At 38.7% G+C, this 23,407-nt stretch overlaps 1 protein-coding gene across 11 annotated transcripts in view; it reads left to right on the plus strand.

Moving 5' to 3' along the window:
- Positions 1-22,814, plus strand: part of neo1a (neogenin 1a) — a 126,036-nt gene extending 103,222 nt beyond the window's left edge. For 2 of the 11 annotated variants that reach the window (XM_043244018.1, XM_043244022.1), the window contains exons 9-29: positions 19-173; positions 2,314-2,462; positions 3,265-3,403; positions 4,606-4,655; positions 7,210-7,354; positions 9,012-9,122; positions 9,201-9,395; positions 10,579-10,674; positions 13,220-13,452; positions 13,535-13,673; positions 14,473-14,580; positions 14,795-14,989; positions 15,440-15,472; positions 15,846-15,908; positions 16,336-16,474; positions 16,582-16,817; positions 17,489-17,581; positions 18,091-18,249; positions 19,259-19,504; positions 21,450-21,574; positions 22,133-22,814. In XM_043244018.1, the coding sequence (XP_043099953.1) occupies positions 19-173; positions 2,314-2,462; positions 3,265-3,403; positions 4,606-4,655; positions 7,210-7,354; positions 9,012-9,122; positions 9,201-9,395; positions 10,579-10,674; positions 13,220-13,452; positions 13,535-13,673; positions 14,473-14,580; positions 14,795-14,989; positions 15,440-15,472; positions 15,846-15,908; positions 16,336-16,474; positions 16,582-16,817; positions 17,489-17,581; positions 18,091-18,249; positions 19,259-19,504; positions 21,450-21,574; positions 22,133-22,216 (2,893 nt within the window). In that variant the 3' untranslated portion in view covers positions 22,217-22,814. Of the gene's footprint in view, positions 1-18; positions 174-2,313; positions 2,463-3,264; positions 3,404-4,605; positions 4,656-7,209; positions 7,355-9,011; positions 9,123-9,200; positions 9,396-10,578; positions 10,675-13,219; positions 13,453-13,534; positions 13,674-14,472; positions 14,581-14,794; positions 14,990-15,439; positions 15,473-15,845; positions 15,909-16,335; positions 16,475-16,581; positions 16,818-17,488; positions 17,582-18,090; positions 18,250-19,258; positions 19,505-21,449; positions 21,575-22,041 lie in introns of all 11 variants that reach the window. The other 9 variants (XM_043244021.1, XM_043244026.1, XM_043244025.1 and 6 more) reach the window with 8 other exon arrangements.
- Positions 22,815-23,407: the final 593 nt, after the last annotated feature.

Below are 23,407 nucleotides of genomic sequence, written 5' to 3' on the forward strand. Positions count from 1 at the left end.
TTCTCTGATGCTCTACAGGGAGAGGATAGTGAACACCAGCCGTCCAGGAGAAATGCAAGTCACCATCCAGAACCTCATGCCAGACACCAAGTACTCCTTCCGCGTGGTGGCCCACAACAGAAACGGCCCCGGAGAGAGCTCAGCGCCTCTGAGGGTCGCCACCCAGCCCGAAGGTGAGATCTTCACTTGATGATAACACACCAAGTCAGAATGCGTTCAAATGAGATTTACAGACTAATTAAAACAGCCGCGTTACAAAAATACGCTCTGACACATTTCCGAAGGCCATAATGCGTGAAATCAAGTTTGTGTAGTTGGTTTTTAACGCTTGTCTAGAATAAGTTTTGGTCCTGCGAGAGTACGCAGAACATTTTCTCAGGAGGCTTTCTCTCCCAAAGCCTCCCCAATGCCTCAATGTCAGTTTAAAATCTCATTATATTGTAAGCACATGTAAACGCCTGCTGGCTTTTAAGCAAACGCATCTCTTGAACGTCACTGAAGGTGTATGGCCTGACTCCATCAACGTGAAACATTATCAGCCCAAACACAGCACAGGAGAAGCCGTTTCTGGGTCAGATGTGCTCCTCTGTGCGTTCTTGGCTCTGACTGCTTTAAGCACTTTATAATGTGTGTTAGCGGGATTCTGGCAGTCCCGGGATTCCTGCTGCGTGGAGATCAGCCTCTGAGGCTGACACACATATTGCTGCGAACGTTATGAATGAATCTGAGCACAAGTCATCTAGGCACACATACGCACTCGCACTTAATCCAGTGTAGGCGCCCCATCGCATCCTGTAAGACATCGTTATCAAAAGCAGGCGTTGATGTTGGAAAGAATGGATGTCTGTGGAACTGAGATAAAGTGTCGTTTGAGATGCCAGAAACGCCTGATCAGAGTTTGAAAAGTGATTCATGTAATGCAGTTTATATTAGAGCTTGAGCATGAAAGATGGTTCTGGGTAACCGTAACTGGATGAATGTAATCAAACAGTGGTTGCAGACATGTGGGGAAGAGACTGGAAGTTGTTGGATGCTTGTTGAAATCCCTGTGGAACACAAAAGGAGATGTTTTGTGGAGCGTTCATGCTGCTCTTCCGCGTGCATTGAAAGTATGCATGTAGTGATTATAGTCTACTGAAGCTATATGATTTTAGCAAATAATAAATATAATTTAGTCGGTTCCAGACATAAAGAGATTGTATGACATTGTATGGAATATAGTCAGTGAAACATATGAAGCACTTTTATTATGCTAAAACATTATTTTATAATGGTCCCTGCCTTTGAGAAAAAAGAAGTGTGCTTAAGTATATTAAAAGTGTACTTTTAGTGTATTTAGAAAATATTGATAATATAATATTAATAAAATAAAGGCTCCTAAAATGTACTTAAAGAGAGCATATGTATATATGTGTGTGTGTGTGTATATATATATATATATATATATATATATATATATATATATATATATATATATATGTATCAGAAAGCTCACTACTGCTCAGCTAAATGCATTTAATATAAATATAAACTGTAAAACATTTTAACGTATTTGCAAGTGTCTGTAAACAATAAATTCAATACACTTGTAAGCATATTTTATTGTAAGTAGGCTATATTATTTCTGTTAATCATTTTTTTTATGTAAAATAATGAAAGAATCGACTTTTCGTGAACGATCCCTTCAAAACCAGGATTCTCCATGCTGTCGTCCTTGTAATAAGCGTACCGTGGGTTGCTTCAGATAAAACTGTCCGCTAAATGACTGCTTGCCAACTTCCATAAAAAATTGGCCAGTTGTTTTATGTATATGCTATTTAAATTATATTATATTTCATTTAACGTAGAGCCTCATTTAGATTGGCCCTACATGATGACTCCTCGAAGGCATGTCAGTTTTGAGCGTGCTGGAAAACAACGGATTTAACGGACACTCATCGGAGCCTATAATTGAATGTAATGATTCATGACCCTAGCAAGTAAACAAAAGTTAAGCAACATAGAATCTCATTTCTATTCTCTCCGCTCTGCTAAGCAAATTAAATCACGTCAATCCCGCAGTTTGAGCTGGCGTGTGTTAGTCCGCTTTCTGCCAGAGGTGTCTGTCGACACATGCCACTGTCATATGCTCAGCTGAAAAGAGATATCACTTTCTCTATTCAAGTCGATTTCAAAGTGCTTTATTGGCGTGACTGTTTTACAAACAATATTGCACCAAATTATCAAACAAAACCAGTGACAGGCAGAAGGTGCCAGTTATAAAACAAAACGTATTGCAATAAAAATTATTATTTTTTTCATTCCGTTTAATAGTCCAGGTACCTGGTCCCGCTCCGAACCTACAGGCAGTGGTCACGTCCCCCAGCACAGTGAGTCTCAGCTGGGACATGCCTCTCATAGGCAATGGCGAGATCCAGAACTACAAAATTTACTACATGGAGAAGGGCATGGACAGTGAGCAGGTAAAACCATTTTCATGTATAAAAGGATTATGATATTTGATGATGCATGTGAAATGTTTATGGTGGAGAGCAGGTGGAGCTACGTGGTGCCTCCTGAACACAAGCTGAGATGTTAGACGTCATATTTCGTATGCTAGTTAACATTTCCAGCCCAATTCCAAATATAAAGATTCATATACAGTGATCCTCAAACGATTCGTTCGAAGCTGTCTCTCTAAACCCGTTTCCTTTCCGTGAGCCTGCTCTGCTCTGATTGGTCACATGGCCCAGTCCGTCGCGATTGGTCAGTAAAAGGATGTGTTTGTGGGCGGGCTCAAGTTGTTCGTGTCCGGCCAAAGTAACAACGTAGGCGTGAATTATGCAAATGTGTTACCTTGTGACATGTAGCCGTCACTGAAAAGGGAATCTAACGGCTCGTATACGAAGTCCAACTCTTTATATTGGGAGACCGTATCTGTATTTATCGGGCACTTTTGGATTTACAGAACGTTTACATTCACTAACAGCTACTTTACAAAATGCATAAAGCTCAATATTAAAAAACGGCTTAATAGGGGCACTTCAAATATTTACATTTATATTAATGCGCATTCTTAAGGCCAATGCACACCGCCAAAATTCCTTGCATTTCGTCAACCTGGTTTACACACTGCAAATTTTTACGCATTCAGTTAATTAATACAATGTTTCATTCAATTTCGGACTCTGTGCGCCGCTATAACTATTCATATTCTAGAATTTTGTTACTAACGATGCATTCGTTCATTCGACCTGTATATCTAATCTGTCTCTTCTCTGGCAGGATCTGGATGTAAACACACTGTCCTACACCATGACTGGACTGAAGAAGTTCACCGAGTACAGTTTCAGAGTGGTGGCCTATAACAAACACGGACCTGGAGTGTCCACTGAGGACGTATCCGTGCGCACATACTCTGACGGTACTTACAATAAATCTCGCTCCCCCATTCTCCCCCACAACCCTGCAGAGTTTTGATTCTCAAAATAATTGTAATAAGGGGTCTCACACAAGAACTCTAAAAGGCAATAAACAAAGCCAGCAATAAACCAACTATAATCTATATCCCTGTTGTAGTTACATCAAAAGAGCAATATCACCAGGATCCAAAATTAACTTTATGCCACCTCTGTGAGTGGTGAGTCAATTGAAAAAAAAATTACTGGGCATAAAGATTTGTTACCACCCATGAAACTTTATTTTGTAGTTATTACTGTACACTTCGAATGGAACGAGCTTCTCGCCACCTGTTCAAAGTTTTATGCTCACTCTTCATAGACAATTTTTCTTAGTTTCTGCAAGATGAAGATAGTTACCTTTTCTAAATCGTGTTGGTGAAGATTAATTTTGTTACATTTCATATATTTTTCTCATGCACTGAGCCAGAAATCTACTTAAGCAGCACTTTTTTCCTGTCTGTATTCTGAAGGTTAAGGATAAATGATTATCCAATTAACCGCATGAATGTTTTTGTTCACGTATGTGTGTGTACTGTGTATATTTATTATGTATATATAAATACACACCCATGCATGTGTATGTTTAAGAAAAAAAATTACGTTTATATATTAAATATATTTAAATATAAATACATTACATTATGTGAATATAAATATATACATTTATATAATATATACATCAAATACATACTTTATGTGCGTGTATTAATATTAATAATAATATTAAATAATAATAATAATAATATTAGATATATTATGTAAATAAAAACTTTATGTTAAACATCACTAGTTTGCACATACAGCATTGATTTTGCATAACCTATAAATGTTTTTATTAAAAATAATTTCTGGCTTTTATGATTTACGGAGCGATTAAAAAAGGCGTTAACTCTAAAATGTCAGTGTTGTTCAGTTTATTATTCTGAAAATCTCGGCAAATTGTTGCATATTTAGTTCAATAATGCAACATTTTCAGGAACGTCTTGCAGAAAACGTAGTCATAAATAGTCATAATTTCCTTCCATCAAGTTGTATGAGTGTTCAGCACAAAACAAGATGTTTTGAAGAGCGTAGGCAACCAAACGGTGTATTTTTTATACTGTGTCTGCTGTAAACCGTGTATTGCTGGGCCCTGTTGAACTAATACTCTCGTGGCTCTGTTCAGTCCCCAGTGCTCCGCCACAGAACATGACGGTTGAAGTGCTGAACTCTAAGGTAAGGCCGAGTGACTGTCTGGTTCGGTCGGGCTCCAGCTGCTGCTGGGTGAAGTGTGCAGCGCTTCCGATGAAGGCACTCATCTGTTGCTGTGATTTAACTGTGATGAGCAGCGCATCTGTGCTCGGCTAGAATGCTGTCACAAAGCTTTACATCCTCGTTCATTCTTCCTCCGTGTACACCTCCCCCTCTTTCTCGAGATACAATTTATATTTGTCTAGCTGCCGGGGAAGACGAGTCTTCCTCCTGTTGTTTTTATTCATGAGTCTGTTTATGTTTCTAGTCGTATGTAGACAAGCGTCTTGGGCCGCAATAATGCATTTAGCACTTTTATTTCATGGTGTCTGCTAAGGCAAGCGTCACGTTTGCTTTTGCACTTCCTTGGAATTTCAAGAAACCCCAGAGCCTAACTATTAAAGTCACCATGAAATCAAAACTGACAATTCTTATTTTATATGGAATACCTTTTATGAAATCTAATTCAAGATAACTTCCTCTCCCTCTCACAACTTTTGAGATTGCATTTTAAATTTTTTAATTTTTTCTGTTGTCGAGTTTTCTTTTTTAGGTATGTCTGTATAGTTCGTATTTATTTTATTGCTATTTTAGTATATTAAGTTTAACTGTTGTCTTGATGATTGGATTATTTATTATTATAGATTTATTATAGATAATTATAGATTTTTACATTTCATTTTAGACCACTTTTTACATTTTATTTCAAGAATTTGTTTTGTTCTGTTGTTGGTTTTGGTTCATTTATATATATACAACACAAATTTTATTTTTTATATATATATATATATATATATATATATATATATATATATATATATATATATATAAATGTATATATTTATATATGTATATAAATGTATATATTTATATATGTATATAAATGTATATATTTATATATGTATATAAATATATATATTTATATATGTGTATATATATATATTTATATATGTGTATATATATATATATATTTATATATGTGTATATATATATATATATATATATATATATATATATATATATATATAAAAATAAAATTAGTGTTGTCAGATAATTAATAACTAAAGTTTTTATTTGTGTAATAATTGTGTTCTGTGTATAATTATTATGCATGTATGAATACACACCCACATTTTAAAAATATTTACAGGTATTTATTTGTATTTATACTGATATAATTAATATTATAAATATATTTAATATATAAACATGGCATATTCTTTCTGAAATACATATGTGCACGTGTGTGTATTTATATCTAAATAATTAATATACACAGCACACATACATATTTTGGAATGAGATAAATCATGATTAAGCGTTTGACAGCACTGACACGTTTAGATATATGTGACTAAAAATTCTACAAGACATTAAAGATCCTGTCTGTGCTGAACTATACTATATATTACTCTTTAACAGTGACGCCATACAGCTACCACAAAAATAGAAGCTCAAAGACAAAATACTAAGTAGTAAAGGTCAAAACTTTCAGCTAAAACACCCTAGAAGCAGCATATAAACCGTTCAGAACATCTCAGCAAACACCCAGAGCACCCCAGCTTCATGACAGCAAGTGTTACACAGGCACAGCTCGTATTTTCTTCAAAAGCTGTAACAATCCAGTTTAATTGCAGTCTCTTTGCATTGTGGGTATACACAGACTCGCACACTTTCAAGCCTGTAATGGGTTTTATGCCTCAGTAATTAGCACTGAATAATAAAAAGGCTTTAAGTCCCAGACAGAAGCTTTTATTTGTATATTGCATGAGAAGATGGTTAATTAGTGTGCTCCTACGGACGGTATGGGGACCCCCTCTTGTGGCCCCGGGGTGCTCCGCAACAGACTGGGGGGGGGGGTTCAGTCCGAGGTGTGTATAATGAACACAGAGACTTACCTTACGTTAGGACCCCTCTGCTAGCACCAGGCACCCCCGTGACCCATAAGTCAATTAAAACAAGTTTGTTTGGCTGAAAACACAAGCAGTAGTTAGCGAGGTAAACCGGAATTGGACGAAAATTGAAATACAGTAATTGCATACATGGTACAGATTTAATTCGCTTTATTCCCTCATGGCCCGTGAACACGGCAACTGTGGATACTATTAATTAATTCCCCACCCACGCTGGGCGGCCCCTCTCCCTGCCTTCATTATCCCAGCAGGCACCGCGGGCCCTGCAGCTAGCCTCCTCCATCCATCCTGAGCTGCGTTCCCGCAGGCTCCTGTACCCTGCACAGCTTTATCTATTATTCATGCGTTCGGTGCGGCCCGTTCTCCGCTGCTCGCCCGATGCCCTCTGCTGCAGGACTGATATAGTTTATGTGCGAGACCATCACGTTCTCTAATGGCCGCCTCAGGGGGAGGATGACTTAGGTTAGACCTGTTACTGTTGTGACTTAGCATGCTCTGTATGCGCCTGGAGGAGGCGCCGCGTTAATTCTCTCTTTAATACACCGTGGTTATTGCTTGGGAATGAAATCTGAGGATGTGACGCTGAGGATGTGTTTTTGTTTTTTTGCTTTTCTCAAATTTTGTAGGCCGTTATGGTGAGATGGCAGCCTCCGCCAGCAGATGCTCAGAACGGTGAGATCACCAGCTATAAGATCCGCTACAGGAAGGGTACGAGGAAGAGCGAGGCGGCCGAGATTACTTCGGGATCGCAGCTCTATCAGCTCATAGATGGTAAGCTGCATGACACCTCAATCTCAGAAGGACAGGTGCATTTTTGGTTTTCAAGCTATCCGTTTCTGGGATTTTCCAAATTGTATATAAAAAATATATCAACAAAAAAAATATAAAATGTCTATACCCTTTATTATGCTGTACATATATGTATATATGACACATGCACGCACATATTACCACAAAACCAGTTTAAAGTAACTGGGGTATATCTATATAGCAATAGCCAAAAATACATTGTATGGGTCAAAATTATTGCTTTTATATGTCACATATCATTAGAACATTAAGTGAACATTGTTCTAATACATTTCCTACTGTAAATACATCAAAACTGATTAGTAATAGGCGATTTTCTCAGTATTTTGATGTTTTTGCACCCTCAGATTTTCAAATATCTGTATCTGCGCCAAACACTGTCCAGTCATGACAGTATATGAATGGAAAGCTGATTTATTCATTTTTCAGATGATGTATAATTGTGCATTTTTAAAAATGGGCTCCTATGACTGGTTTTGTCACATATATAGCTACACACACACACATATATATATATATATATATATATACCTTATACATTATTAGATATTATTATAGGTCTTTAAACTTGAGTTAATTTAACACAATTAATTACAAAAAATAATGAACACAACTGACACATTTGTTCATCTGCCTTGATCCTATTTGAATAATTAATTAGTGTGCCATGTAATTAATTTGATACATTTTTTAATTTATTAACATCCCCAGTGTGTCTGTCCTTGGCCCTCCCACTCTTAATACCGGCAGTCGGCCGTCGCAAAAAAAAACCCATATTGTTTGAGGCATCCGTAAATTTAGTCCTAAGGGTACGGGCGGCAGTGCTGTCAACCCCACCAGCGACTTCTCAGACATTACAGAGTAGATGAGCCTGCAAAAAATTAGAGCCTCAAGTGACAAACTCTTATCCATTAATGAAACAAAAGTGAAAATTAAATTCTAAATAGATTTGAGCAGCTTCGAGAGTGTCGTGCTGCGGTTGGCATCAAAGAGCATAATGGTTGTTTTCTGTTCCGGTTGAGTTGAGATGAGATGTTTGTTAGTTCAAAGGCTTGAAGTGGAGTGTTGCTATCTCCCACAAGGCCGCGAGAACGGCTCTGACTTCTGCATTCAACGCTCTAACTAAGCAGACGCTTATTAACATTTTAAAGCAATTACAACCCTCTGGCTTATTTAAAGACAGCAGGCATTCCCTCATCTATGAAAAGCAGAACATGCCCGTGGCATCAGACATGTGAAATTGTAATTTTTTTTTTGCTTTTCTCCTCTGAAATCAGTCAGTTCTCATATTGTTTGTGTCAGTCCGTTATGATGCATATTTGCGCGGACCTTTATAAATCAGCACTCTAGGCAATGCTGTGGCGTGTAGGTCAGCATGTCTTACAGCAGAGCCGATGATGATGATGATGATGATGATGATGCGGGGGCGGTTATCGATTTAGTCTTGGTAAATGGATTGAGAAACGTGGAGCTCTGTGAAAGCATCTTTCTGTTTGTTTCCAGAGAAATGAGCCGACTGGTTGATTGGGACGCTGTGCTCAGAACACCGTAGGAAGCTCAAAAACCGAAGAACCAAATTGAACTGAATCAAATGCCTATGTTGAATTGTGTTTTTCAGGTCTGCAGCGAGGCACTGAGTATATGTTGCGCGTGTCGGCCATTACGGTCAACGGCACGGGTCCGGCCACAGACTGGACCACTGCTGAGACGTTTGAGAGCGATCTGGACGGTAATCACTGGCAGATGTCTTGTAAACACTGGTGCTTGATAAGGATGACGGGTAATTTTGCTGGTTCTTCGCTTTCAGAGACAACCGTGCCGAACGTCCCCAGCTCCTTTCATGTGCGGTCGCTTCTGAACAGCATTGTGGTGAGCTGGACGCCCCCAGAGAACCAGGACATTGTGGTGAGGGGATACACCATCGGCTATGGGATCGGCAGCCCTCACGCCCAGACCATTAAAGTGGACTACAAACAGAGATACTACACCATTGAGAACCTGAGTAAGATCCTTCAGTATATAATGATTCTGCAGCATTCTGAAAACATTCTTTACGAAGAGTCTTTTTTAGAGTGCTTTTTAGTAAATTACTTAAATCTAACATTTAAATTAAACGATTGAGTTTGGGCATTTAAATTCAATAAAAAAAATATAAAAAGGTAAAGAAATAGAGGAAATATTAGCAAAATTAATAAATCACAAATATATTTAATTAATTATACTTTTTATAGTGCTGTCAAATGATTAATCACAATTAATCGTGCATATTTATTGTGTATAAATACATACGTATAGCATATATTTTGGAAATTTTGCATGCATATGCATTTCTGTATTTATATTATATTTAATATATACATGCATATGTTTTTATTTATATACATTTAATATCATAAATATACACAGCGCACATACATACTATTATGTAAACAAACACTTTTATTTTGGATGCGCTTAAATATTTAACAGCACAAAATAAAAAAATTCATACATCAAACTAATTCAACATTTTAAATTACATTTTTAGGAGGAAAAATGTAGATGTTGCTATTTGAAGAACCTGTTTTATTGTGCTGAAGCACATGAATTGTAAATGATGATATGAATGTATTTTGTATTTAATATGACTTATTATTTTTAATACTGTACTCTTTTGGTTTCTACTATATATGCATAAAATATGGTACTTGGTTTTTCATGGTAGGAATACTATGCTATTACTAACTTAATCTAATTGTGATGATACCCAGTTTTACTATATAACTATATCCTTTAATACCATTGAACTGTATCAGCCAGCGAAGCGAATCTGTCATTTTAATTCATGTTTCCAACCATTCATTCACACCTTCATCAGACAAACGTGAAGCAGCAGCAAAGAAATAGCTCTGTTGCCTCTAAAAGTGAATTAAAGTAAACAGAACTGGGTAAATGGATTGCAGGTACTCGAGAGTGGGAGATTTACCCCTCTCTCCACCCCATCCTAATTACATTTGAGGGAGCGAGAAAAATAATCATCAGAAGAAACAGCATAATTTAAGTTTTCGTAATTCATCTAATTACACGAGAGCTAGAATCAATAATGGTGTTTAAATATGCACCCCTGCTAGGATGATGAATATGGTTGAAGCTCTCAGAGGAGCTGCGGGCTTGATTAGATAAATGATTGGCTTTCTCCCTGCCAGATCCCAGCTCGCACTACGTTATCACACTGAAGGCCTTCAACAACGTGGGGGAGGGAATCCCTGTGTACGAGAGCGCTATCACGCGACCCCAATCAGGTAGGTCACCTCTCAGCCTTATAACACACGTATACAGCTTTAACATACTCGTATTCCCAATACGGAGAATACTGCCGCCTTTACTATAGAAATAACGTACCGTAACACCTTCCTGTTTGTTAAACAGAAGATTCAATTAGAGCAATGACGTCTGCATTTCTTTAGAAAATGGCATTTCTGTATTTCCGGGTAATCGTATTGACATTATGGTTATGCGTAGTGGTTGAGTGCTTGCTCTTCTCATTAGAGACCATCTTAAGAGTTCTTCAGCAGTTTTTGCGGTCTCTAATGCGTCCGCTTCCTAGCAACCAGAGGAATTCTCTTGATTGTGAGATACAGATAAAGCCATATGCACTTCACCGCTGAAGCACTGCTTAATAGCGCGGCACATGATGGAGATGCAGAGGTTTGATTAAACACTGCTCTTATACAAAGTACAGGAACATCATGACAATTCCAGGAAATGAGTCACTCCGTCATCCAAGTGAATGTTGATAAGACGTGGCTGAGCGGCGTTGGTCAAACATTATATGTAATGGTGCTCTCATTGTTCATGGTGAAATAGCCATTTTTATCATTCAGTAATAAATGTTTTCCTTTATTTAGTTAGTTGGTTGTTTATTTTAGCAACTGAAAAACAATTTAACATGTAGCAAAATTAGGGGTTATTGCCATCTTAACCAGAAAGGAATCAATGTGGTTTGGTGTTGTAAATCAGTGGAACGGTTTAGAACACTTTTTCTTTATCTTTAATAAATAAATTATATATATATATATATATATATATATATATATATATATATATATATATATATATATATAAAACATTTTAAAATAAAAATGAATAAAATAAAATTGTATTTTACATTACAGCAATACTACTGTTTCTAATTAAATGTAGTGTCACCAAAGGTAATAATTCATAATATAACCGATAATATATTAAAAGTGCCAAGAACACTCATAGGGAATGAAAGAGTGAAAAACGGATACACTGGATATAGATAATTTCTCACCTCCAGTTTTGATCAGTGGAACACTCTCATTACCTCCCAGCATGCAACATGGTTCATGGCATTTTTCATTTTTCTTGGTTTACCTTTAACTGAACTCAAGGAAACCTTCTGCGTATCTCCTGCAGAGTTTATATTTTGAAGATCTCCTGCAGAGTTTATATCTGCTTGCTTACCCATTCCTTCATATAACGGCGCCTCCTTCGCCGTTAGAGAGAATGTTAATAAATACTAACAGGAAAATGTGACAGTTTTGCCTCTTCTCAGAGTACAAGAATATATATACGTTTACCTTAAAATAAAAGATATTGTAATAGTCGACTGCATGTTTAGATTCCCTGTTTTTAGGAAATCAGTTTAGCGTGAATTACTTTAGTGTGTGTTACTTTGCATTTTATATGTATTGTTTTGCATTGCATGCTAGTTGGAAAGTGAATCCGTTTACATTCTGCGCTTTAACAGAATTAGCAGAGCTCAGCCTCACATAGCGCAGAAATAGTGTAGAAAACAGCCTGTTTTTTTTTCCCACTTTGTAATTTGAAAACAGTTAAATGTTCAAGCTAGAAACAATGTGTTCTCATTTTCACCCATATAAAAAAAGCCAGCGAGTATATCTTCCCACTCCAAATTGTTATTCTTGGAGAGAGCGCTTGCGAAAAACAAGTGATTTAAGACAGGCAAACAGCTTTAAAACTATAAAAGGATCAGACTTTGAGACAGACTTGTTGTTCTGGTATTTGACATTTATCATATTAGCAGAATCAGAGATGCATTGCACTTTGAAATGATCTGAAAGCTTTGGTGAATCATCAAAAAAATGTGCATCTCCAAAACCTTGACCTTGACTTGAATTAAAATTAATAGACAGGAAAGGAAAATAAAAGCCTCCTGTGGATCTGGTTAAATTGCAGCATAAGAGAATAAGATCTCAACCTGTTTATTAGCTGAACGCTTGTGACCTTCCCGCAGACATAATTTGAGATTTCTAACCTTACAATAAATACAAGGTATGATAAATTTAGTTTTAACACTTGACATCGCCAATTAGAGAAAAATAATGAGTGTCCATAACAGCATTGTTTTTATCTATGAAAAAATTTAGATGAGGATTTCACTGAATCTTAGGTCATTTTGATTATAATTCAACAGCTGATTCCAGGCTCTGTGTTTATGAACTCTCACTCGTTTTCCTCCTTTATTTGTAACGTAGCTGGTAGTGAACCAAGCTGGTGTAGTTCCTCGACTCATTGTAGACGTAGTTCTCTTTAGCTCTGGATGATTTTGTGACTGTCTCTTGATATTCTGTTCTAATCCAATATTTCTCTCTTTCTCCTTTCCCAATCCCGCCTCCACAATTCTCCCTTCCTCACCTCCCATTTTAACCCATTAATCCCTTCTCCTCCCTTGGTTACGTGTCTCCTGTCCTAAAACCCTCCCTCTGTACGTGTGTAATCGCGCTCACCTTTTTTCACCTTTCACCTTTTTTTTTTTTTTTTTTTTTTGCCATGGGACATTGTGTAATTTGCTTGCAGACCCCATAGACCCTGATGTTGATTTGTACGAACTTTTCCATGCTCCATACACTCCAGTACCAGACCCTTTACCCATGCTGCCTCCTGTGGGCGTTCAGGCGTCCGTTGTGGGCCACAACAGCATTAAAGTCACCTGGGCGGACAACTCACTGCCCAAGAACCAGAAGATCACAGATGCACGTTACTACACAGTGCGCTGGAAGACCAACATACCCGCAAACACGAAGTTCAAGGTATGTTAACAGAACCTAGGCTTCTCACGGGCGAGTCTTCAGTTGTTGTATCACTGATGTTGATTTTTTTTTTTTATTTTAGGTTGCTAATACCACTACACTCAGTCACACTGTGACGGGTCTTAAACCCAACACCTTGTACGAGTTCTCTGTCATGGTGACCAGGGGCCGAAGGACCAGCACTTGGAGCATGACTGCACATGGAACAACTTTTGAAGCAGGTATGTATGATGACTCAAGTAGTTTTGGTGTACATGTAAATGCATTCAATGAGTAATAAACTTTGCATTTGCTTAAAGTGGGAGGTAGGGCTGGGCGATATGGCATAAAAAAAACCCCTACAAAACAACAAAATTGTTCAAAACTTAACTTTATTTTATTTCGATTTTTCCTTCTGGAATTTGATCTGGATCTCCCCGTTAGGGTAAAATGGAATCAGAAACTAGATGACAAAAAGACAAATGGCCCTGCCATTGTAAACAGTGAAAATGTAACATAATGTAATATAACCCTTTTTGCCCAAATGGTAAATTAGTATTCAGAAAGGCACAGAACATGAACAATTGCTTGCCTGTTACATTACCCTTACCGCATGAAGAGTATAGGGGATGACTGAGGACGATTACTAACGACATGCAGATCCTGAACACCACTGACAATCGCGATTGTGAAGTTCGAAATTGAAAAAAAAAAACAATCGTGCAAAAGCAGTTTTAATGGCAGGCATAATAGCGGCTCCCTGATGCCTGCAATTTTATGTACGTTATGATTACCAAATGATAAAACTCCCATCCCATCTCATATTTATTCCCTTTAAGGAGTTACGTAGCGCACACAATTTTCTTTCTGTACACGGAACTACGGGAGCGTCGGCAGATGTTAAAGAGAAAACCAATTTTCATTCAAACGAGTCGATGTAAACTACATTCGCGTTAATCAATAAAATAGATTTATCGCCCAGCCCTAGCGTGAGGGACTATTTGCAATTATAGTCTTGATTAATTTTGTGTTTCTCCCCAGTCCCAAGTTCTGCACCTAAAGATGTGACTGTAGTGAGCAAAGAGGGACGACCGCGAACGATCATCGTCAATTGGCAGCCCCCCTCAGAAGCCAATGGCAAGATCACAGGTGACAAAATTTTTATTACAAATATATACCCAATAGAGACAGCTGCCAGGTTTCCATTACAGATTTGCGCAAAACTTTTGTAATATATACTTTTTCCCAATTTTTCCAAATGGCGTAATTTGAAGGGTAACGGAAACGCGGCTAGTGACTTTTTAACTTGCCTGATTTATCATTACAACGTGCCTCTGTTTTACTTTTTCCTCTGCCTTTCCAGGTTACATCATTTACTACAGCACTGATGTGAATGCAGAGGTTCACGACTGGGTGATTGAGCCAGTAGTGGGAAACAGGCTAACCCATCAGATTCAAGAGCTGACCCTTGATACCACCTACTACTTCAAGATCCAGGCGCGCAACTCTAAAGGGATGGGTCCCATGTCTGATGCTGTCCAATTCCGCACTCCTAAAGGTAAACCAGCTCATTCATGCCGATGAATGATAACAATCAACTGCCGCCTGCTGAAAAGACCAGCATGGGTTATGAATACAAAAATACAATGGGATACTGGTGTGACCAATACGTTTCATATGCTTCTTAACCAGCCAGATTTTTCTTTTTAAAAAGAAAAATGCCAAATCGAATAGTAGCAGACCATAATGAACTAGCCCAGTAGGGAATATCATGCTGTTCTTTTCAGCACAGTTGCTAAATTCTAATTAGTAGAATTCAATATTGGGACCAATATATGCACTTACGCTATGTTTAACCTAAGCTAAAGCTTAACCCTTGCGTTTGCCCTGACCTCACCAATCTTTCATACTGGCTCATGCACAAGTCGTCCATAGGATCCTGCTTAGCTCTGACTGCACGCCTCTCTCCCTCTAACCTGTCTCCTCTCCTTCTGCTTTGTCCTGCTAGCCGAATCCTCTGACAAAATGGCTAATGACCAAGGTAATTGCTCTCTCTTCTCTTATTCCACTAATGTCCTCAAATTGAAGTGAGCAGCTTGTTTCCCCTGAACACTGAAATTCATCAGCAGTCAAAGAAAGATCCAGCTGGTGTATAGCAGAAAAACATCTTATTTGCTTCCCTGACTTCCATTTACTAATAGTTTATCAGCAAAACGCACATGTGGCTAAAACTTCATACTACTAACAAGCTTTTCTCAAGCACATTTTGGTCAAAAGATGAGTGTCATGCTCTTCTCTGAAGTATAGCTTGTGGGTTTATCTGTTTGCATGCTGTGGGTGAAATGTGTACTTTATACAGGAGCTGTAGATTCTGAAGTGCTACCTGCCATTTTATCTTATCTGTCCTCTCGTAGCTCCAGGTATATTGGTGAAACCAGGAAGACCCTCTGCACCAGAACAAGGTTTTGGATCAGTTGGTAATTGCTGTTTTATGTTTCAATGATGTAATCAATTATGTACCATAGCAGCAAGAAACTACCCTAGCATTGTGCCTAATTACCAGTAAGCAATACCATAACCACTCGTAGTCACAACCAATTAATGCTTAGCAACACAGCTATATAGCAACATCCCATCAACACCCTTAGTAAAAAACAGCAAAAGCTGTCCAATGCCATTGTAGCAACTAACCATTAGTAGTAACCAAGTAACATCTAAATAACAACCATGCAATCATGTAGAAACACCTTAGGATCAACTTATCATCAGTTAGCAACCACAGCTAAATTAAACCAGTTCCTTCTATATTACTCTCTGTCATAAACATTTTCAAAACTTTCAGGCTCGAATTTGCCTTGACGACTTTTCTTGTACTTTTATAACCATAGAATTTCAATATTTCAGGGAAAACAGATATGTCTGGCACTGGCGATAACCACATCCTGGTTATTGTCATAATTGTGTCTGTGGGTGCGTTTACCATCATCCTGGTTGTGGTTGGTGCCTTCCTGTGTACACGCCGTACTACAACACAGCAGAAAAAGTAAGTTCAGATCTCCTGCTGACTAATAGTCCTAATTCTCAGTCCTAGCGTGAGGGTAAATGTATTTGCGCACAACCTTTCCTCAAACTGTTTGGTGTGATGTTCAGGAAACGTGCAGCCTGCAAGTCCGCCAACGGATCCCACAAGTATAAGGGAAATTCTAAAGATCTGAAGCCACCAGACCTCTGGATCCACCACGAGCGTTTGGAGCTGAAACCTATCGACAAATCGCCTGAATCTAATCCAGTGATGACTGACACACCAATCCCCCGAACCTCCCAGGACATCACCCCGGTGGACGGCTCCATGGATCCTATGCTCCAGAGACGTAACTCTTACCGTGGTAAGAACTTTTAATTTAAAGACCCCATGAAATCAGAACAAAAAGTGTTTTGTCTGTTGAGGATCTCTCATGTGTATACTAGTGGACATCCACAGTTCTGGAGATTTTTGATGTATTTATAGTATTTCTCTTCACTATAACCTTTCTCAGTACCATCTACATCTGAGTATAAGTAGCAAGTAGCTATGATTTAAACCTAAAGCTGCCTAAAAAGCCTCTTTGAAATGTCTAGTCCAACTTCCTGTTTCAAAGATTTCATGGGGTCTTTAAACCTGACCAGCCTTCACCTGCTGCATAATCCATGACATCATTCTAGCTGCTGCTTCTGAAAGATGCTTCAAAGTCATGTCTATTTGTCATTATTGCTTGCGATTGGCATGTTCCATGCTTAAAATGGAAAAACTTGTAGCCCTGTTTCCTTTGTTCTCGTGGCATGAATGGTGATATCCATCTGCTGCTGCCTACTCCTATAGATCTCCTGATATGTGTGTCTACACTGCCCTCTAATGGAAAAACAATAGAATCCCACTGCAATAGTGAAAATATCACATGATCTTGGCAAGTGACTCTAGGGAGTCAGCTGGTTTTCTTCATATGGCTCTTGTATTGGGAGCCTGTTGGGTGGGTAAGCCTGTCTCAATCTGATTGGCTGGTCGCTGTCTGATTTACAGGCCATGAATCAGAGGACAGCATGTCTACACTGGCAGGCCGTCGGGGAATGAGACCTAAAATGATGATGCCCTTTGATGCACAACCCCCTCAGCGTAAGTGTGTCATCCTGAACCAGGAACCGGACACCCTTAATTTGGCCTCTTTTCTTTCAGCTAGGATAATAAACGATTTATACACTTTGAAATAACATAGTCCTCAAACAAGGTTCCCTGAGTTCATTATTGTAGTTGAAGGCCTAAAACATACTCTACTCAAGCTAAGAAAATGAAACATTTTGAAATGCATGACAATGTTCGGGTCAACCAGAGAAATCGTGCACTGCTAAGCAAGAGACAGTTGCTTAGCATATTTGCTAAAGTTAGCTACGCAGCAGTGAAGCAACAGGTTGGCCAAGAATATGCATTTGCATTTGCATACTTGTCTAGAGTATGTTTGTAGCCTAATAATAATTCTTTAACCTAGCAAAATAGCCTGTCTTTCAATCTGTGTTGTTCTTTGTTTGCATGAGCAGATGTTATAGATGCACCATGCTTTCCATGATCTCATAGCTTTGTGTGCAAGGTTTAAACCATGGCGCTCTATTATTTGTGTCCATTCGCAGCTGTGATTAGTGCTCACCCCATCCATTCCCTCGATAACCATCACCATCATTATCACTTGGGCAGCCTGGCCTCGCCAACACGCAGCTATCTCCACCACCAGAGCAGCACGCGGTCCATCGCCACCCCCATCTCTCATCTAGACAGGGCAGAGTCCACAGGTGAGAGTGCATTAGCGGGACTTTGTGAAGACCTTCACCGTACCTGGATACAGTTGTGTTACACCATGAGTCAAGTGCCTGTTTTCCACTCAAAGTGAAATTACACTTTTAGTTGGTGACCATGGAATTTGAAAAATTGAAACTTTTCATAACTCTTCATTTCCTTCTTTATCTCTTAAAGAGAACATACCTCTTTAGCACGTCCTTTAGATAAGTAAAAGCTTCATGACATGTGTATCACTTCCATTATTTTCTAAGTGGGTAATTTTTTGCTATTGAGTGGTTCTCCCTGTTCTAGATTGTTGATCAATTGGTGGACCTGCTTTCAACCTGGTGAACCATTTTGGTCAAGCTGGTTAGAGTTTGGTTAGACCAGCAACGGAGGAAAAAACAAACATGCTCCAAAAAGCATCTTTACCAATTTTACCAATTCAAATTTTACCTTATTTACATTCTTCAACATTATGTGTGTTGATTAGGTATGTCATTTACCTTATCGTAGATGATTCATCTATGTAGTTTTAATTTGTTCATCATTTTGGCCTCATCATTTTTTAATATACATGTTATAACTTCATCTTCTGGGGAAACATTAGACTCCTCTCTGATGCCGTTTGCTAGACTTCTCCAGGCATTAAATTCACCTAAACCTGCCTCTTTCTGATAATTTTGGCAATAGTTTCAATAGTTACTGTTTACAGTACATGAATCTAATAACCTTCATGGCAATAATACCATTTACAATAATTCTGAGAAAGAAATATTAAGGTTAGGATACATCAAGATGCTCTAGTCTCCACGTACTGGTAAAAAAAGATGGTTTAAAATGGGTTGTTTGACTGCTTGTATTCGACCTGCTTACATTTAGGACTGGCCTAAATGTGAGTAGGTAACTTTTTCTTTCCACCAGGCTTCTCGTGATCTTTAAGGTTGCATGCACGCAACGCCCGCATGGTTAATGGTATGCAATATGTGCCATGTGCTGACCCATGTGCTGATGTAATTACAGAGTCAGTAAGGAACACCCCAAGTGCTGACCTGCACCCTCCGTCTGGGCAGCCCTCCTGCACCACTGACCTTTCAGAAACAGACATTAGCTATCACAGCTCAGCCGCTGAGGAGGAGCCGTCATTCAGTACACCCACAGCACACGTTCGTCCCACGCACCCGCTCAAGAGTTTTGCAGTGCCTGCCATCCCAGCTCACCCCATGTATGACTCAGCATTACCCAGCACTCCACTGCTGTCTCAGACAGGTAATTTCCCCTTCTGCTACGTCTATGATAATTGCTTTTAACATAAAAATATTATATAGGCAGGTACATTCACGGGAATAAAAGCGAAGTCAAGTCATTTTGTTAGTTGATTTAGAGAATGTAAATTCAACAGCATTGAGCAGCTTATTGATCAATATTGAGTCTAAATGGTACATATACAGGGAGTGCAGAATTATTAGGCAAGTAGTATTTTTGAGGATTAATTTTATTATTGAACAACAACAACCCTGTTCTCAATGAACCCAAAAAACTCAATATCAAAGCTGAATATTTTTGGAAGTAGTTTTTAGTTTTAGCTATTTTAGGAGGATATCTGTGCGTGCAGGTGGCTATTACTGTGCATAATTATTAGGCAACTTAACAAAAAACAAATATATACCCATTTCAATTATTTATTTTCACCAGTGAAACCAATATAACATCTCAGCATTCACAAATATACATTTCTGACATTCAAAAATAAAACCAAAACAAATCAGTGACCAATAAAGCCACCTTTCTTTGCAAGGACACTCAAAAGCCTGCCATCCATGGATTCTGTCAGTGTTTTGATCTGTTCACCATCAACATTGTGTGCAGCAGCATCCACAGCCACCCAGACACTGTTTAGAGAGGTGTACGGTTTTCCCTCCTTGTAAATCTCACATTTCATGATGGACCACAGGTTCTCTATGGGGTTCAGATCAGGTGAACAAGGAGGCCAAGTCATTAGTTTTTCTTCTTTTAGACCCTTTCTTGCCAGCCATGCTGTGGAGTACTTGGACGCGTGTGATGGAGCATTGTCCTGCATGAAAATCATGTTTTTTCTTGAAGGATGCAGACTTCTTTCCTTGGCCATGTCTCGGAGTATTGCGCACCTTGTGCTTTTGGGCCCTCCAGTGATGTTGCAGCTCTGAAATATGGCAAAACTGGTGGCAAGTGGCATCTTGGCAGCTGCACGCTTGTCTTTTCTCAGTTCACGGGCAGTTTTTTTTGCGCCTTGGCTTTTCCAGAAGCTTCTTGCGACCCTGTTGACTATTTTTAATGAAACGCTTGATTGTTCGATGATTACGCTTCAGAAGCTTGGCAATTTTAAGAGTGCTGCATCCCTCTGCAAGATACCTCACTATTTTTGACTTTTCGGAGCCTGCCAAGTCCTTCTTTTGACCCATTTTGCCAAAGGAAAGGAAGATGCCTAATAATTATGCACACCTGATATAGGGTGTTGATGTCATTAGACCACACCCCTTCTCATTACTGAGATGCACATCACCTAATATGCTTAATTGGTAGTAGGCTTTCGAGCCTATACAGCTTGGAATAAGACAACATGCATAAAGAGGATGATGTGGTCAAAATACTCATTTGCCTAATAATTCTGCACTCCCTGTACAGTAAGCATGTAATAGGTTCTAGAACAGAGCCTTGTGGGGCACCATAGTTTAGAGTGGCTGAAAAGGAAGACAAATGGATGAATGGAAAAGATTCTGTCTTTTAAATGATAATGGATCTATTTGTCACATTCCAAGTGCTGCGTTTAAAATTGAACTGGAAGTTAAGTGCTGGGCGTCCGGTCAAAGGAGAACTGACCCCAACTGAGTCTGGTTTCTCCCAAGGTTTTTTTTTTCTCCATTCTGTATGGAATGGGGTTTTGTTTACTTGCCGCTGTCGCCTCTGGCTTGCTTTGTTGGGGACACTTAACTTCTAGTGATTATCGGTGAATTGATTAGAGACCGTCTCTGCATTTAATAACAAATTGGTCACTCTTGTCATCATACATCCCTGTCATTGTATTCTTCTACCTTATACTGTACAGTGCTTTGATGCAACCTGTGTTGTTAAAAGCGCTATATAAATAAAAATGATTGATTGATTGAAGTGCTCAGGATTATTACAGATTCTTAAAAGGAGAAGGACAGACAATGACTTATGCGATTTGTTTTAGGGCCACATTCAGTTAAAACAGCCTCTATCGGTACGTTAGGAAGGACGAGAACTCCAATGCCTGTCATAGTTCCAAGTGCACCAGATGTCTCGGAAAGCAGCAGACTGCATGAAGATGCAGGGAGCGTGAGTACTTTTGTTCCTATAATACTCTGTACCATTTTTTTTTCTGCACATTTATAAATCTTACAACAAAATCATGTACACTTGAGTTATTTCTGTTACGCAGTATCTAGAACTCTGTAACATGCAAAAATGTTAATGTTAAATGGAAATTTGTGTCTATGACATCAGAATATCAGTAAGGATTTATCTGATAATGTAGAATATCAAATATATTTAAATTGACAACTAATAATAAAATGTTTTACATTTTTTTTTCTTCTCTCTCAAACCTTTACCTGCTTCTCCCATTTAACGGCTGTATTTATTGCCCGCTTATTTACACTTAATTATTGCAATTTTTTAAAAAATAATTTAAAACTGCTGACCGGTTCTCATTTATCCTGCAAAATGCCCAATACTACCGTACCCCTTCATTCATCACCATGCATGTGGCTGTGCTATATGATTTCCTGCTTTATCTTCTGCAGTACCATTGACCATCCCCTCATAAACCCCATTCCCCAAACTCCAGCTCACCCCAACCCCACCCCCCGCAGTAACCTTCTTCATCTCCCTCAGAATTACGAGACGGACGAGCTGACGGAGGAAATGGCCCATCTCGAGGGCTTAATGAAGGACCTAAACGCCATCACGACAGCCTGAGCACAATCCTCACAATAACACTAGACCTCGCCTGCCACGGGGGAGGACGTACAGCATGGAGGAGTTCTCGATCATTCGCTAAATGGAGAGAGAAGAGAGTGAGATAGGAAAAAAAAAATAAAAACACTAATGTTTGGCATACTTTGCTTACTCTCAGGAAGGAGAAACCCATCAAACGAGGACAGTGGACATTCTGAGAAAGGACGTGGTTGCTTCAACCAGATGATTGCGATTTTTCTCTCAGCATCCTAAAACTTTTCCTTATGTTTCAGCGGAGACCGTTCGAAAAGACACAGTTTTATTATCCTACGAAAAAAGGAAAGCTACATTACGCTGGTGTACGTGTTGGTGCTTGTAAGGCACAATTTACAGTGTTTCATTTGTGTCTTTTCTTCGTATGTTTTTGTATCTATATATATTGCCCCCGTTCCAGTGAGCTGAACGTTGGACATCGTCCTTTTTATTTCTGCGACTCATTTTGTATTAAGCATTTTGATTGACGTCTCTTTCTCTTTTGTATGTCATATAATGTGCCATGTCTTATTTTCTTAAACATATTTTGTATTGTTTTATATGCATATACACTTCTCTGTTTGTATATATGTTTTAAATTGACTCATTTCATCACCGCAGCCATGTTTTTGACCTCTCGCAACAGTTTCCGTTTAGTCTTCAGAATGGATTTTTTGCAGTCCCCCCCCCCCTCCTACGTTATGCCTGTTTTAATTGGGAGTTCCCGTCAGATATGCCTTATTACATTTGTGCGGAATGGCAGAAGTCAAGTACAACTGGGAAATAGTTCCAAAATGTTTATCACACGACACTGTGATATTTATCCTGTAACGCGGGTTTGTTGGTTTGAGAATGTAGACCTCCGTCACGCATGCTGTCAGACTTGGTGCTGAAACTCAAAACTTCAGGTTGTACGCATGTGACCGCTAACTGAACAAATTTGGTAGTTGCTTGGTAAGTGCTTTATATGGTTGATTTCCTCTCGCTGCGTTAGTCTGAATTCTTGTATCAGAGCTTACACAAACTCAATGAATGAACGACGACGTTCACTGTGAGATTTTACAGACCACATTCTCGCACTTAATGCAAGTCTTTTATACAGAACTCCCAGCGCTCATCTTTTATTTTTCCATTATATTTCTCGTATTCGTTTCATATGAAGTACTTGTATAGAATTTC

This window comes from Puntigrus tetrazona, chromosome 7, assembly GCF_018831695.1.
Source record: "Puntigrus tetrazona isolate hp1 chromosome 7, ASM1883169v1, whole genome shotgun sequence".
Lineage (NCBI taxonomy): Eukaryota > Metazoa > Chordata > Actinopteri > Cypriniformes > Cyprinidae > Puntigrus > Puntigrus tetrazona.